The 15012-nt window shown below is 38.7% G+C and overlaps 1 protein-coding gene across 2 annotated transcripts; it reads right to left on the bottom strand.

The window, feature by feature from the left end:
- Positions 1-1032: 1032 nt before the first annotated feature.
- OTULIN (OTU deubiquitinase with linear linkage specificity) lies at positions 1033-14715 on the bottom strand. 2 transcript variants are annotated; one of them, XM_057390379.1, is made up of 8 exons: positions 14531-14715; positions 12695-13024; positions 10152-10225; positions 9274-9368; positions 7991-8134; positions 5650-5775; positions 4363-4632; positions 1033-3115 (listed from the first exon to the last, which is right to left on the bottom strand). In XM_057390379.1, the coding sequence occupies exons 1-8, from the start codon at positions 14674-14676 to the stop codon at positions 2921-2923; spliced, it is 1380 nt and encodes a 459-aa protein (XP_057246362.1). In that variant the 5' UTR covers positions 14677-14715; the 3' UTR covers positions 1033-2920. The 2 variants fall into 2 exon arrangements, with proteins under 2 accessions (XP_057246362.1, XP_057246363.1); XM_057390380.1 differs by having other exon boundaries at positions 1034-3115; positions 12695-13020; positions 14531-14593.
- Positions 14716-15012: the final 297 nt, after the last annotated feature.

The raw sequence follows: 15012 nt of genomic DNA, 5'->3' as shown, positions 1-15012 counted from the left end.
TCAGCATGCCACAGTATTCTCCCAACAGCCCTGATAAAACAATTTTGTCATGACTGACCAGTTCTTCAATGGCTCAGTACATTTCAGGGTGTTTTATTTTGCCATCCTGACAATTTACAGAGAAGTTATGAATAGAGGTAAGAGAACTCATCAGCACCCAGCCAGAAATGAATGCTCTGGGGAAAGGGGACTAGAGAGCCAACTTCTTTGAGAGGMCTCTAACATGCTGCACTTTTCCTGCTCCACTTTCAGCTCTGTGGAATTAATAACATTCTCATTTCTGAGTGCTTGAAGTTCTTCCTCAAGAAATTCATAAATGGACATATTCTTTCAACATGTCTGGCTTGGAGCACATGAGTCGATGTCACAGCACAAATATTCATTGCAGCAASCTTCCAGAACATGCTGCCTGTCATCTTCCAACATTAAGCAAAAAAAGGAGCATTCATGAAGTACATTTGGCCATCTTCAGACATTCTTGGTCCTGTACTGCCAGCTAGCATACTACAAAAACAAATGGCAATTATGTCCAGAAGAAATCAAGATACAGGAGCTGCACAGCCAACATTATTTATATACCAGGGACACAAGATGACGAACTGAGCCCTGCACTCAATATACAGTGCAAGAGCTCCCTCTCCCCACTTCCCTTCAATATCTACTCGGTTCCCTGACCACATTCACCAYCCAGGTGAGATAAAAGTTCCCATGTTGCTCTCCACCCTCCTTCACTAGYTCTTGATGAGAGAGCTGTTGCTGTCATGCAAAAATACTTTTGGCCAAGAGCTGGCCAAGCTTTGGCTCAACTATCTGAATAAAAGCACAGTCCTGAACCAAACACACCAGGTCCTGGTGACTCCCACAGGACACTGTTAAGCTTCTCCGAGCCACACCCAGCCTGAGCTCGGACAGATTGCCGGCTGCAGAACCAGGCATCCATTAGCTTTGTAATTTACTAAGAAACAGAATAAAGGTAAAACAAAACTTTGTGTAGACATCAAAAGTTTTTAGTGAAAAATACATACAATATGACTTAAGCACCTTGTGCCCACTCCCACCTTCCCAGTTCAAGATACAAGCAATGATTTGAATGTTTCCAGTCTTAATGGCTACAAACTCAGCCCCTATAAGGCCTCTGCTTTAGAGGCTTTTGTCATACATTCAGAATTACTGCTCTAAATGTGCAACAATACCTTTTTCAAAAAGGTGTTAAATCTTAAGAACATACTACAATTTGATAATCTCAGTCAATTAAAGAATAACTACATAACTTCTATCAGAGTTGTCATTTGCTAAACTTATTTTTGCTCCTCTTCAGCTTTTCTTGGATAACAGCAATACAGGGAATTATTTGGCTTTGCTGCCCATGTGCAARCAGCCTACTTTACATGGGTAACTATACTTTGCAACTTTCATGAATAAACGAACTTCAACATGGATTTCAAAAATCAAAACATTAAAAATATAAAGCAAGGCAGAAAACAGGCCATAAAACAAGAAACAAAATGCTGTCAGATGAATTAAATTTATGTTTATTCCCTTGTAGCTCCCAGAAACTTGCAGTAACAAACTAATTTATTTAGAAGGCAACAAAAACATGACAAATATAACAGAGTACATGATAAGMCTCATTAATGTGTTTAAAACACATTTTAAAACATAGTGAATACACATTTTCATTGTGTATATTACCTTTCACAATAATAGTTAACAAATTAATTTCAACTAGAACAGAAGAATTTTGCATGCCGTTTTCTCCMRAAAATTCTAATGTRAAGTCTTTATAACCTTATCCCATTTACGTAAGGCCTTCTAAGAGAACTCAAGTGACCTTTGTATGACCAGCATTTCAGTTAAATCAGCTTTCACTCTCTTGTTCAAAAAGTCATCTGTAGAACATACTTCCGCTTGAACCTAAAAACTGAATGCTTCATTGTTTAATTATTTTAAAGGTTTGTCAGCACTTCCAGCATCTGATACATTTGGTATCCTTTCMGTTTAAAGCATACTGAATAACTGTAAGCAGAAACAGAACCTCCCACATCTCCACTCTTKGGAGGAGTAAATTGCACCAGAAGTTAGTTTCCATCTACTGCACTCCCTGCCCAAATAACAATCCTCATGTTCTCCAGAGCAGCTGCCAGAGAGGATTAACACTACAGGAGCAATAACATGAACAGACATGGAAGCTATCAGGCATGTGGGTATCTCCYATCAGCTGTCATAAGTGGGAATTCTGTGTAGTCTTTGAATTTGTGACTATCCAACAACTTTTATATTCCCTTATCACATTTGCCACGTTCCTCTCCACAGGTTGAAAGGGGAAGAGCAGCTCATTTTCAATGCAACAACTGGCTCTAAGTAAGAGACACTCATATAGGAAAAAAACAACTCAAAGCAGTAGAAAACTTTAAGTAACATCTCCTTATAGCATAAACCATGGCAGGCATTAAATTCTAACTGCAAAAGAATTGTATTACTTCCAGAGACCCAAGATTTGTATAAACTGCTCCTAAGCACTGTTACAAATATTAGCCAAGACACTGCCACTTTACTTTCCCAGAAATTTCAATTGCCATTATTTTGGGGAGCAAAAGGTTAGCTCATGTTCTGCCACTGACCTCATTAAAAGAAATAAAAAGAATAAATCTATAGTTCTCGCAATTCTATTCAGAGTAAGTCCTTCAAAAAAAGGACTGCAGGAGCTTCCTTTTTTTTTTTTAATGGAAACAAAGCCATGCTTGCAAAATTTTTGCTATTTAGGATAGTGCCTATTTGATATTTTATTTCAGATGTCAACTTCCAAAACACAGATTTCAAGGTGTAGATTTAATCATACGGATTCTGTCATCGTCCTGTTTCAAAATAGCGTGGAAAACCTCCACACGCAGCACAAGTCTGTCTGACAAAACTCACTTGTTTACAGCATTGTCTCTTGGCACATTCTGACTGGAATATTATAATGTCTATCATCTTCAGTTATGAGAGTCACCACAGGCCAGTCCTCCTCCGGGTCATTGGGGTAAAGCGTGATGAATTCATCAGTGCTGTACTTATAGAGTCGGTACACTTGGATGGTATACTGCAGAGCATATGCAAGAAGAAACATTTCCACCTACATTGGGAGAAAGCAAATATAAGTGAAAAATTCAACATACCTTATACATGATTCCTCTCACAAAARTATAAAACTAATATCTATCAGATATAATTTTTCAAAGAAAAAGTTTATGAAGTGAGAAGGCATCTCTTGTTCAGTATTTCCATCATACACCTCTCTGACACAATGCATTTAACAAGAAATTCTTCAGACCCACAATGGCATAGCAGGAAAAAAATCCGAAAGAAAAAATACTTAACACAGAGAGTCTCACTTCCCTACTGCTGCAAGCAGGTAGGAAAGACATTCTCTCGTATCAGTATTCAGCCTGTTGAGTCACTTAAAACCAGACAAGAGCAAGTTTTAGGCAATTATCCTCTCACTCTTACAGGGTACTTTGAACATTCCAGCCAAATAAAAAGTAAATGGAAAGCCCTTACAAAGCCTGTTGACCAGAGACGGAATTCAGGAAAAGAAGCTGTAAAACTCTTCTACCTTGTCTACTACAGTGGCAAGCATATCCTATTCTAAATAATAGTTTACAAAGAATCTTACTGAAATGAAAAAATCTAGTCAGCACAAAAACAGGCAACATAACTTCTGGACTAAATTGAGCAGCAAAAAAGTCACCAGTGATTCACCAATTTTCACAGAAACAGCAACTGTCTCATCTATACTGCAGTAGACAGATTTTTAAGACAAAAAATAAAACCAAAACTTCCACATTTCTATAATTACAATTAGGTAGAGATTTTAAGTGCAGTATCCAACTTGTAACGAATTCAATKGGATTTTTTAAAATGGATGTTTCTAGAATCTTTTAGACTACTCAGACATTTTGGCTTGGGGCTTTTTTGCCCCATTTTTCATTTAAGTCATGTATAAATCAGTAATTATCATTAGCTTACCAGAATTCACCAAGCATATGCACTATATATGGTCTTCTCTTCCTAACTTGAGTATTAGCTTTTATCATAGTATTTCTTAAAAAGCTAAATCTAAGAGATTATTAAAAGTATTCTATTAATAGAAACCCCTCTTTCCAAGGAATGCTCCCTGTCAGCCACCAGMCAAAAACGTGTGTCAGAGGAAAGTCTTTACAGACTCACTACAAGCAAACAGTTCTAATACATTTATCCCAACAAAAGATCAGACAGCACAACACACACCACTTAGTCAGCCCAACAAAAGCTGCGTGAAACTACTTGAAACTAAAATCTCCGAAACAGGAAAATAACACTTTAGGAACAATCTTTCCTTACTTGTTCAAGGCCTCCACTGTGACCAATATGATTCAAGTGATTATGCATTAACTGACAAGGGTTGCTGGATGTATCCCGTGCAAACAGGAGCCAGGAGAAGACAGGCACTCTCCTTCCATTTTTATCGGCGTTGTATAATTCAATGGCAGTGTTAAGCATCAAAAATTTCAGCGCTTCATAGAGACTATACTCCTCRTCTTCATTTTTAAACAATTTATCACAAGCTTCTTGTTTCTCAGTGGGACTCTTTATTTCACTTATATTCTTCCACTAAAAAAAAAGCAAACCAACAAGCCATCACACACAACAYAAATCAACAGCCATCATCCTGTGAGAGCTGCAAAAGGCCACTTTTGAGTTGTCAGATGCTCAGCACAAGCACTCAGAATTTAACTTATGAAGGGCTTTGTGCCTTTTCAAAAACAAGAATATTTCCACAACTCTACCCCTATCAAGGTCAGGATGACTTAGTTTGATTTTGCTTAAATTGATCTGTAAGCAAAGCAAAAAGAGGGGATGCTGACAATTGTTGCAAGGTGGCGGAACAAATATTGTCATGGGACAGTAAGCATTGAGGKAATAACCTATTTATCTCCTGCCCCATAAATCCTACATACTTCCTATTCTTTACATTTCTGTTACTCAGAATGCGTATTTCATTCCAACCCTCAAGCTGCTGAATGCAGTATTCAAAATACTCTTAAAAGCCTTCATAAAAAGAGAATTTGCATTCACAGTAAGACAGGAACAACTGAAAATTTTTTAGTAGGTTCCAGAGTTTCAAGAGGGAGAGACCATGAAGTAGGGAATATGGTATGAACACTTAAGGCCATAATCATATTCTCATGACCTAGAATTAAAGTGTGCAAAAATGGAACAAAAACTACTCCTTTGAAATTACTTCAGTGTTGTTCTGTATTTTTCTTCCCTTAACCTCATCCAGCTAGGAAAAGGATTTGTCCATAGWACACATCATTCCTTCAAATAAATAAAAGGAATAATAGAGGCAAAAAGCTACTCTGTCASATTAATTTCTTAATTGAAGTCTGTCGAATTAAGTTTTCTACAGAGCTGCCTGCAAATTAATTCCAGCTATTCTAAGTAGTGCAAGATCAGACACCTCTCACATATCTGAACAGCATCCTCTACTCAATTKTTTTGAAGTATGCATACAGAAAAGGGACTTTCACTACTGAATGCATCCTTATGCTAAATTCACTACATTCAAAACTCTTCGTCACTTTTCTTATTTACAAGTGATCAAAGAATATCAAATACTTTTCCAACCTTTTTCCTTAGAAGTATTAAATACTCTTTTATTTCATCACTTATTTCTCCCATCTTCTTGCCAGGTTTCTGTTTCAGCTGCCACTGCTTGATCCAGTCATACTTGCTCAGCAAGTTTTCAGGAAGCTGGAAATTGRGAGAAGAAAAGGCAGCTTAAGTCAAAAGTCTGGAAAGGGAAAGCCACTAAGCGGCATATATATATATATTTTTAACACTTTGCACCTTAAAACAATGCATCATATGTTCTTCTGAACACATCACAGTAAGATGACCATAGCCAAACACAACTGGCTATTTATAATATTTGTTGGGTAACCATCAGAATGCTGGTCTATTACTATTTGCAGATCTAACAAACACATGAACACTGGAAAAATTATTCACTATTCTCAGGCCTTCTTTTTTGTTTGTTGTTTTATTTTGAAGGTTTGTTGTTTTTTAATTAAAACACTCCCCCACAACAGATAGATGGAAGTGATTGTGTTTGAAAGTGTCCCTGAACCAACAGAAGACAGCATCCATCAGATAATCCAGAAGTCTTGGTGGACTGCAAACTACTTCGTCCAGAACACATAAACTGCATTTCCTTTTCAGGAAGCACAATTCAAACAGTCTGAGATAGGTATTTTATTAAAGAAGAAAACAACCTGGAAATTAGCTGACGCATCAGATCATGCTTTAGCCTCWGAAGTGCTCCTTTTACTACTCATTTGCTATACCTGTTCAGTTCAGAGCTTTTACACTTCTCCTTAAGGATATCCTTCCTGGCAGTTGCATATCCAGTTTTGTACCCTCATCTATTAACCCAACTTACCACTCGAACTGGAAGACCAACTTGTGTCTCACAATGGATTAAATACTTGTCTAGAGCAGGCCACCAGCCACTACCAGCCAATTTTCAGTTTATTGGGACTCCAAACTTGTAATATGTTCTCTTTAATGGCAACCAAGTATGTGTCAGATAGACACACACCTTCCCTCAGCCTGGCATCATATGCTAAATGGACACAGAACTAAATAYTCAAAAATTATATGCTTCTACAACYAGACATGTGCTTGTAATCACCATTTAAAATTAAAAACAAGAAGAAAACAAAAAAAATATTTGTACTGCCAGCTGTCACCATACACATTTCTCTTACGTGCCTTCTGCTTTGATGCAATTTATCATTTCAGTTAAGTTTGCTTTGTAGGGGTACACCTTTTTCAAAAATTGTTGATTATCATTTGACATTTTCTTCTATGAATCAGTAGCAAAAAAAAAAGAGATGAACATCATTAAAAACTTCAAAGTACATAATTTTAAAAAAGTTTGCATGCTCTTTAAAGCAGCAGTGGGAAAAYTATGTTCTTTAGTCTAATAATGTGGAAATGGTTGACAGCTGAATGTGTTTTTTTACAAAAAGGAAACCATTTTGCAATGTACTKGCAGTAAAGCACAGAACTATTTTTATCAGTAAGTACAAAAATATAATCACTAGACATTTACTTAACAATGATAGTGGCCAGAATGTGAAATTTTCAGATGTCCTCTAAAGTTATACAGAAAGATAGTACAGAGCAGCGTGATTCTACCTGGGCTGCTACTCTGTACACTGAGTCTGCATCAAACATTCACCATGCACATTCTCAGCAGTATCCTGACAACTGCAACCTTACTCAAGTGGCTCGCTTTCGTGTAGGCAGCTTCTTAAACGTTTTTCATGTTCATCAATACCAACATTGTTGACACAAGAAAACTTCTGGAATATTCTTCTTCTACTTGTAGGAAGATACCTTGCTTTTCTTATATATCAGTGCTCCACAAGAGCTGTTCTTCATGTCACGTTGGAGTTGCTCTTATGCTTATTTTAAGCGACATTTATGACACACATTCTGCAAAGCCTACAGCATCCAATTTGTTATTCTGCTTTCTAGAGAAACCATATATAGCACAGAAGAATAGAAACTGTAATTTTGAAAAGCTGGGGGTTCCTCAAATGTTAGAATAAATTGTCCATATTTTTTGTTATTGCCAGCTGTTTCCAGGAAAACCTCTTATTGCCACATTATATGCAGTAAGAAGAAACCAAGAGGGCAAGATAAGGATACACAAGTCACATTACAATTGACATTACAGTAACATTTATATACATTATSAACTGGAAACCAAGGGCACCTAGACTCTATTCCAAGTTGAAAGAATCACTGTGCACAAACAACCATCTTGAACATGACAACTTCTCAGGGGACAGTGAAAAGTGAGCATATATACTGCGTAATAGAGAWATGAGGTCATGTAATTATCAAATAGGTTAGACTCAATATTACCCTACTGTCAGAAGATCAATTTGACACATACCATAGTAAAATCCTCACTCTGCAGCCACCTTGGCAACTGGGTAGCTTGGCTTAATGCTTGGAAAAGRGTTGCTCTGAAAGCACAATAGTTATCACCTCGTATTCTCCTTATAGATGCAAACTTCTGAGCAACTGCTTCATACCCCTAGAAAAACAAAAAACCCAAAGAACATGAAAGCATTAATAAAACATTGTGACATCACATACTGGTAACATAAGACATATTGGAATATTATCATCCAAATCCTAATCCTATTTAAAAAAAAAAAGAAAGAAAAGCTTGACCCACTACCCCTTTTGGAARTTCAAATGTTTTTATATTAAAATTATGCTTTGAAAACAACAAACTGAAGAAATCTAATAGATAATTGGTTGAGGCACTTGTTCGATGCCAGAACATAAACATCATTGAAATRTGGGTAGCTAACTGACTTAGATTTCCAAAAAATATCAAACAYACACAAGGCTACACATCATGCTTAAAAAGAAATTTCAGCAATGGTTAATACTACTTACCCAATACATGTCACATGTAGTTTGTTTCTGCCTCAGGGAAAGTTTGTGTTTACACTGAAATATCTTGACATGTGCCTCAGCACATTTGTTCCCTCCCTGCTGTTCCCATAYGCAGTTGCAGCAGAAGCCACGATGTTGAAATGCAGCTTCTGTAGCTCAGCTACCCTGGCAAGGGCCAATGCCCTTTGTGTCTGTATTTYTCACAGTATCCTCTTCAGGGTGGCATGGGGAGTTTTTGATTTTTGTAACATATTTTTTATGTTGACTCATACATATTGCTTAATTTTCAAGCAACAAAACAACTGTGCTTTCTTTTCTACCATTCTAGCTCAAGATTAATATAAGAAAATTAGTTCAAAAACTGGGAAAAAAAATCTGAAGAAAAATATAAGAAAACCCATGGAATTCACCAATTTCAGTTATCCGCCTTCCGTCCAAAAATTTGGTAATCAGCTCTGTACTTCAATAGTCCAAAAAATTAGCACTTTATGGCCTTAAACGAAATATAGAACTTCAACTGAAAACAGTAACAAAGGACTGTATTAATCAAACTCCTAAACTATCAGCAAGTAGCTTTATTAAAAAYACATTTGGTATGAGCACAAAGAAAAGCATCTGCTGGTTGTCAACCACTTCTAAGACCTCCCAATGTACAATACTGCTTCTGCATTTCCTGTCTTAAAGGACTGACCCCATAGGAAATCATGCAGCAAACATACAATCAAAACCAAAGAGCCTAACGAAATTCAACTAAAATAGACCTGCTACCTTTCTCATTCTTTTTGCTACTGGTGTATTTCCTCTCCATTCCTTTGCGCAATACTCCATGATGTCCATTTCAGGAGAAACACTTGGCTTATGTTCTGTGAAAATAGAATATGCAACATTATACAGAAAACAGAACAAGGCAGAAAGCACATCAAATTTCTACATACACTATCACTTTAAAATTACATTAGTGCCAAATGAAAYTGGCAGCACAACCTGTAGCTACTAAGTAATTATTACTATGGGAGGGGATAAAATCAGTTTGCTCTGAAAATTACACATGAGGAAAAGTAATGATGTAGTTCAACAAGACAGAGAATACTCTGTTCCTCTCTTCTGCAAAAATTAATTGGCAAAGAGGAGAAATCAGTAAAGTACTCTTCATTTTCTCAGCAAGCAGAAAATTCATACAGCAGCCAGACTATCAAGAAAGATGAGGCATCTTTCAGAGYAAATCAGTAACAGTAGCAGAAAGAAGAGATAGTTTTGCCTTGGAATCCCAACAGCCTTCATCCCAAAACCAGACTATACTGAGSTTATCAAGGCATCCCAACAACAGATGCTGCTATGATGATTATGAGTAATTCTCAAGCACAGCACTCATAACACAGACTATATGACTGCTTTCCAAAGAACTCATATYCACTCGTAAAGTAACTACAAAAACACAGGGAATGATATACTATGAGCAATTAATTTTACAGAGAATTGATCTTTTTGTGAATTAAACTGTACTATGAACTCTGTCATAAGTAACTGCTATTGYACAGACATCTGTGCACAAAAGCCCCAGAAGAGAGGGTGTCAAGACAACACACATCAGTGCTACAGTGAGTYGCAATATAACATTTGAAACTTAAYACAAATTTCAATTTTACCTGATGARTTTGCTTCACAAAGTAGTATTTTCTCTCTCTGAATTTCTTCTTCATCACGATACATGTCCTCCTCACTGCAATAAAAATCAATACATACTTCATGTAACAGCACAAATTTTACTCTCTTTTTCAACCTCTCCCCTGTTTACAACTCAGAAAAGTATTTAAGTTTTTCTACCTTTTTTTTTCAACTCAATTTGCTTTCCATCTTACACATTTTCATAGAACCAACACTAGCTTTCAGAAAGAGAAAAGTTTAAAAAACCCTCTCAACAGTTCCCCTCCCATATCTATGACACTAGGTTGGTAATAAATCATTGTCTGAATTTCTCTTCTCTGGCTGAATAGATAAAAAGACCCTTTGTGTTTTTAAATTTTACAATATAAATTTGCAAAAGACACAAGCCAACACATCTGTTGCATTTATGAATAATGCAACTTATGCATGCAACTAAGAACACATTACTCAATAGGGTTTGTATCATCAACATCACTGGGACTGACCAACCTGCCCAGTACTGAGCAGAATACATGACAGAATACAATGAAAAGTTGCCAACTACCTGCATCTAGTTTAAATGTTATTAACTCAAAGGAGAATTTCCACCATGATCCAAACTGCAGCCTACAGGCAGGCTGAAATACAGAGAAACATTTCTTCCTCAAATAATATGGGCTTTTTGGCCAAGGTATGTTGTCATAAGAGTCAAACAGCTGCATTTGAGCCTATATACGACATTCTGAAGTCAAGTTATGACCATGAGGGAGGAAATGATACCCTACAATAATACAGTTTTTATGCACAGGCTAGCATATGTTCTAGGATGTGAACATTACTTTTGAGAACGAAGGTCCATATGATGTTCAAAAAACTGACACTAAATTGCTCATTCCATTCTTGAGAGGTGTTTGTCATATAACTGCATCTAGCAAATAAATTTCTAAAAAGTACTCACGGCTTCACAATTAGAATACTTAAAAAACGTATGTCACCAAACATATTAGTATGTTTTAGGCTTACCACTAAGAGAAGATGACATCGAAAGTCAGTTTTTTGAAGAAAGTACATAGGCAGAAAAAGGCTGCAAGGTTATTTTTTACTGCCCACTACAGTTAGTAGCTTCTAATCTACTCCCCAAGAACACCTCAAATCCAAACCACAGTCTGCCTGCAAAAGACTAGGAAGAAATTAAGGTAGTGACCCTGCCACATCTTACATCCCTAGGAGAGGACAAGCAATTAGGATGACTGCAAGAAAGGGTTTAATGTAGCCAGATGGTAATTGGATTACTTTCATTAAACTTAAAARGATAGACTGCTAAATGGTGGCTCTGTATTTCTTTTTCTTTATATCCAAACCAGCTTACTCAAACGATCTGCATATATTTCCATTGAGAAAAAAAAAATCATTAGGATAAAGGGTAATGCAGGTTAATACTCGGAAACTCATCTGCTGTGCTGTCATATAAAACTAGCTCAGTTTTTTACTCAAGTGCTCAAGTAGCTGCTTGAAATGTCATTTTTAACAACACTAAATTATTAACTGAAAGTGAAACAATAGATATAATAGTAGGTATTACACATAGTACTATCTGGTGAGAAGAAAGATCATAGAAATATTTGTTTCAGGTCTATATTCACTTTACTATATGACACTGGACAAAGCCTAATTTCTCAGCAGTTTGAAGTCCATTCAGGTCTGTGAAGACTTTCAGAATACTTATCCTTGCTTGAAAATACTATGAAAAAAACCCACCCATCTTGGTATCTGTCAGAAGCAATCTCAAGCTTATCTTAGCTAAGGGTTTAAAATGTAAAGTGACAACTTGCCCCTCTGAGCATGAAGAAACCTGCTGCTACGGGGATCCCACAGGGTGTCAGGGCAGGAGAGTTCTTCATTTGCAATACAGCCTTGAATACATTCAGTGTAAAATGCAACAAAAGTGCTCAAACTGACTAAGCTAGTGAGATTACTCAAGAAAGGGGAAGTTTAGTSTAAAGGAAGCAGTGTCATGTCCCCTCTGCAGGTATTATTAAACCACCTTCTTTCAGGGAGTTGACAAAACAGACTGAGAACATGACAGATTAACATCCAGAGTAAACAAGGTACTGCAATTCAAGAGTTGTTTTGAAATCCAGGTAGCCAAGAYGTGCAATCCATCTGCATAGGCACTAACATTCCAGAGATGAAAATATGTCACAACATTGTGGTAGCAGAGAAATTGTTAAGTAATTCTGTGGAAACAAGAATGTGGAAACTAAAGCCGTTCCTCATTCATGTTCACATAAATATTTAACAAATATAGWGAAAACAAATTAAGAGGTGGAAATGAATGTTTAAATGAAAACATGCATGCACAAAAGAAAAAAAAAACAGTTCAAAAAGTTCTATGTAWATACTTAAATTGTTGAACTAGCTAATCAGATTTTGCTGAACCAAAGATATCAAGGAAAAAAAATTCAGGAATTTACCTTAATAAACTGTAAGTACCCTCCCTTTCTATAGGAAAACTGTTAATATATTTTTAAAAATAAACCCTTACCTCTCCTCAGATGACTCCACTGCTGAACGATTACTAGACATTGGTACATATAGTTCACAGTTCCTAGATGCCTCCTGATCCAGCACAACAGATTGAATCATATCTGTCTTCTCAGGTCTCCAACTACTTCTGTATACACAGCCTTGTCTTATTTCYGATGTAGTTTGCTCTTTCTGGTCTGCAGCTGCATTTGTGGAGCCAAGTTCCTCAGAAGCAACACCAACTTCATTTTTATGCTTCATCAGCTGTGTGGGAACACTCTCTTTTCCCTCTTCTGCACCTGCAGAAAGGCTGGGTGGTTCTGTCATCCATCCTTGAAGATTATCCTGGCTTTGAAGAATGGAGAAATATATGAAGAGTTTCTCTCCCAGAACAAAAGCAAATGTTTTAGGAAAATGACACTATTTTAACAGTTATGTTACATTCTGAGGATTCAGAGGGTACATAAATTATTCAAAAACAGGGAAAAAATCCAGAACCATTTGGTAAAATACAATAGCACCCAAGCTATTTTCTAACTCAATCCCCTGACYGTCATTTCTTACAAAGGCTAAGCTGTGCCAGTTCCTCAAACACAACTTGCACTACAATTAGTGCCCTGATTAAACACACCTGCTATTCTTGAGGTGCATTATCCCCTAAAACCTCAAGGATTAACAGAAATTCTAAAGAAACAAGTTTCAGTCCTGCAAGAAAAGAATTTTTACAAACTGGTACTCTCATCCATTGCACCAGGACTATTGCTTAGTACAAAAATTTCCCATCTTTGTGTCTCCCAATATGATGCCCAAGGTATCAAGACAGGATGCCGACAATCCATTCTAGAAAGCTCTCCAAAGCTTTAGGAGGTGCTTACATAGTAAATTTTCAGAAATATTTATCTTAAATTGACACAAAAAATTTCCTAAAAGTTATGGTTTACTTGGCAGTTGCACCATTCATGTTCTAGACAATTAGTGGCTACCCAGGCTGGRCACCTCAGAGCTCACAGAACTAATATCCATTCTATAAACCTTAAAACTGCACAACACGTTTCTATTTCTTGGTTAAAGCCTAGAACCTTAGAACGGACAACAAATCTTTGCTTACAAATGTTACAGCCCTTCGGCACTCGAGCCCAACCATGTACAAAGCTGTCCCATAGCACAGAGCTCAGGACTAGGGTTCATAGAACCACAGAACAGCCTGGCCTGGAAGGGGTTTAAAAGTCACCTAGTTCCAAYCCCCCTGCTGAGGGCACGGACATCTTCCACTACACCAGGCTGCTCAGAGCTTTACCCAGCCTAGTCTTGTACACTTTCTGGGCTGGAACATTCACAACTTCTCCAGCAACCTTGTTTCAGTGCCTCACCACTCTTACGGTAATGAATTTCTTCCTAATCTCTAATCCAAACCTGCTCTATTTCAGCTGGAACCATTCTGCCTTGTCCGGTCACTGGGTGTCCTTGTAAAAAGTTCCTCTCCATTTTTCTTGGAGGCTCCCATCAGGTACTGGAAGATCACACCTAGATCACCCCAAAGCCTTCATTTTTCCAGTCCGAACAGCCCCAACTGCYTCAGCATTTCCTCAGAGAAGAGGTGCTCCATCTCCCTAATCAACTTCGCGGCCCTACAGGGGACTCACTCCAACAGGTCACTGTCCTTCCTGCGCTGATATCSCCAAAGCTGGATACAGCACTGCAGGTAGGATGTCACCAGAGCGGAGCAGAAGGGCAGAATCCCCTTCCCAGGAACTCCACGTCCCGATTTCTCTCATCCCCGCTCCTCACGGTAGAACAACGCAGGCTTGGCGCAGCGCTCGGCCCCCCGTGCCCGCACTGCGAGGGAAGGCCTCACCTTTCCGCCGCGCTCCGTCCCGCACCGCACCGCTCCGCGTCACCGCCCCAAGCCGGCACCCCGCGCCGAGCCCCGGCAGCCACCTCCGGGCCGGGCCCGAGAGAAGGGTGCGGAGCTCGGCCCGGCCGCCGCCGCTCGCCGCTCATGCCGGCGGGGCCCCGGGCACAGCCGGCAGCTCCAGCCCCGGCTCCAGCCCCGGCCGAGCGCCCGCCCGGCTCCTGCGCGGCCCCGCAGCCGCTTCCACCCCGCCGGAAAGGGCGGCCCCACCGCCCCCTCAGCCCCGCCCGCCCCCTCAGCCCACGGCGGATCCCGGGCTCGCACTGCCAGTGGGGTAAAAGCCGTGAAGTGAAACCCATCCTGAGTGGAAGGCAACAGTGAGTTGTTTTCGAGAGCCATAAGTTCTCGAAAACAGAGGAGAGAACGGAAATAAGAGTTGCTTTTCGGCTGGCAGACGCTTCGTGTAAAAGGAAGTGCAGTAAGGA

Source organism: Malurus melanocephalus, unplaced genomic scaffold, assembly GCF_030028575.1.
Source record: "Malurus melanocephalus ecotype Western Australia unplaced genomic scaffold, MMel_1.1 scaffold_25, whole genome shotgun sequence".
Taxonomy (NCBI): domain Eukaryota; kingdom Metazoa; phylum Chordata; class Aves; order Passeriformes; family Maluridae; genus Malurus; species Malurus melanocephalus.
This window is presented reverse-complemented; position numbering and strand designations above follow the sequence as displayed.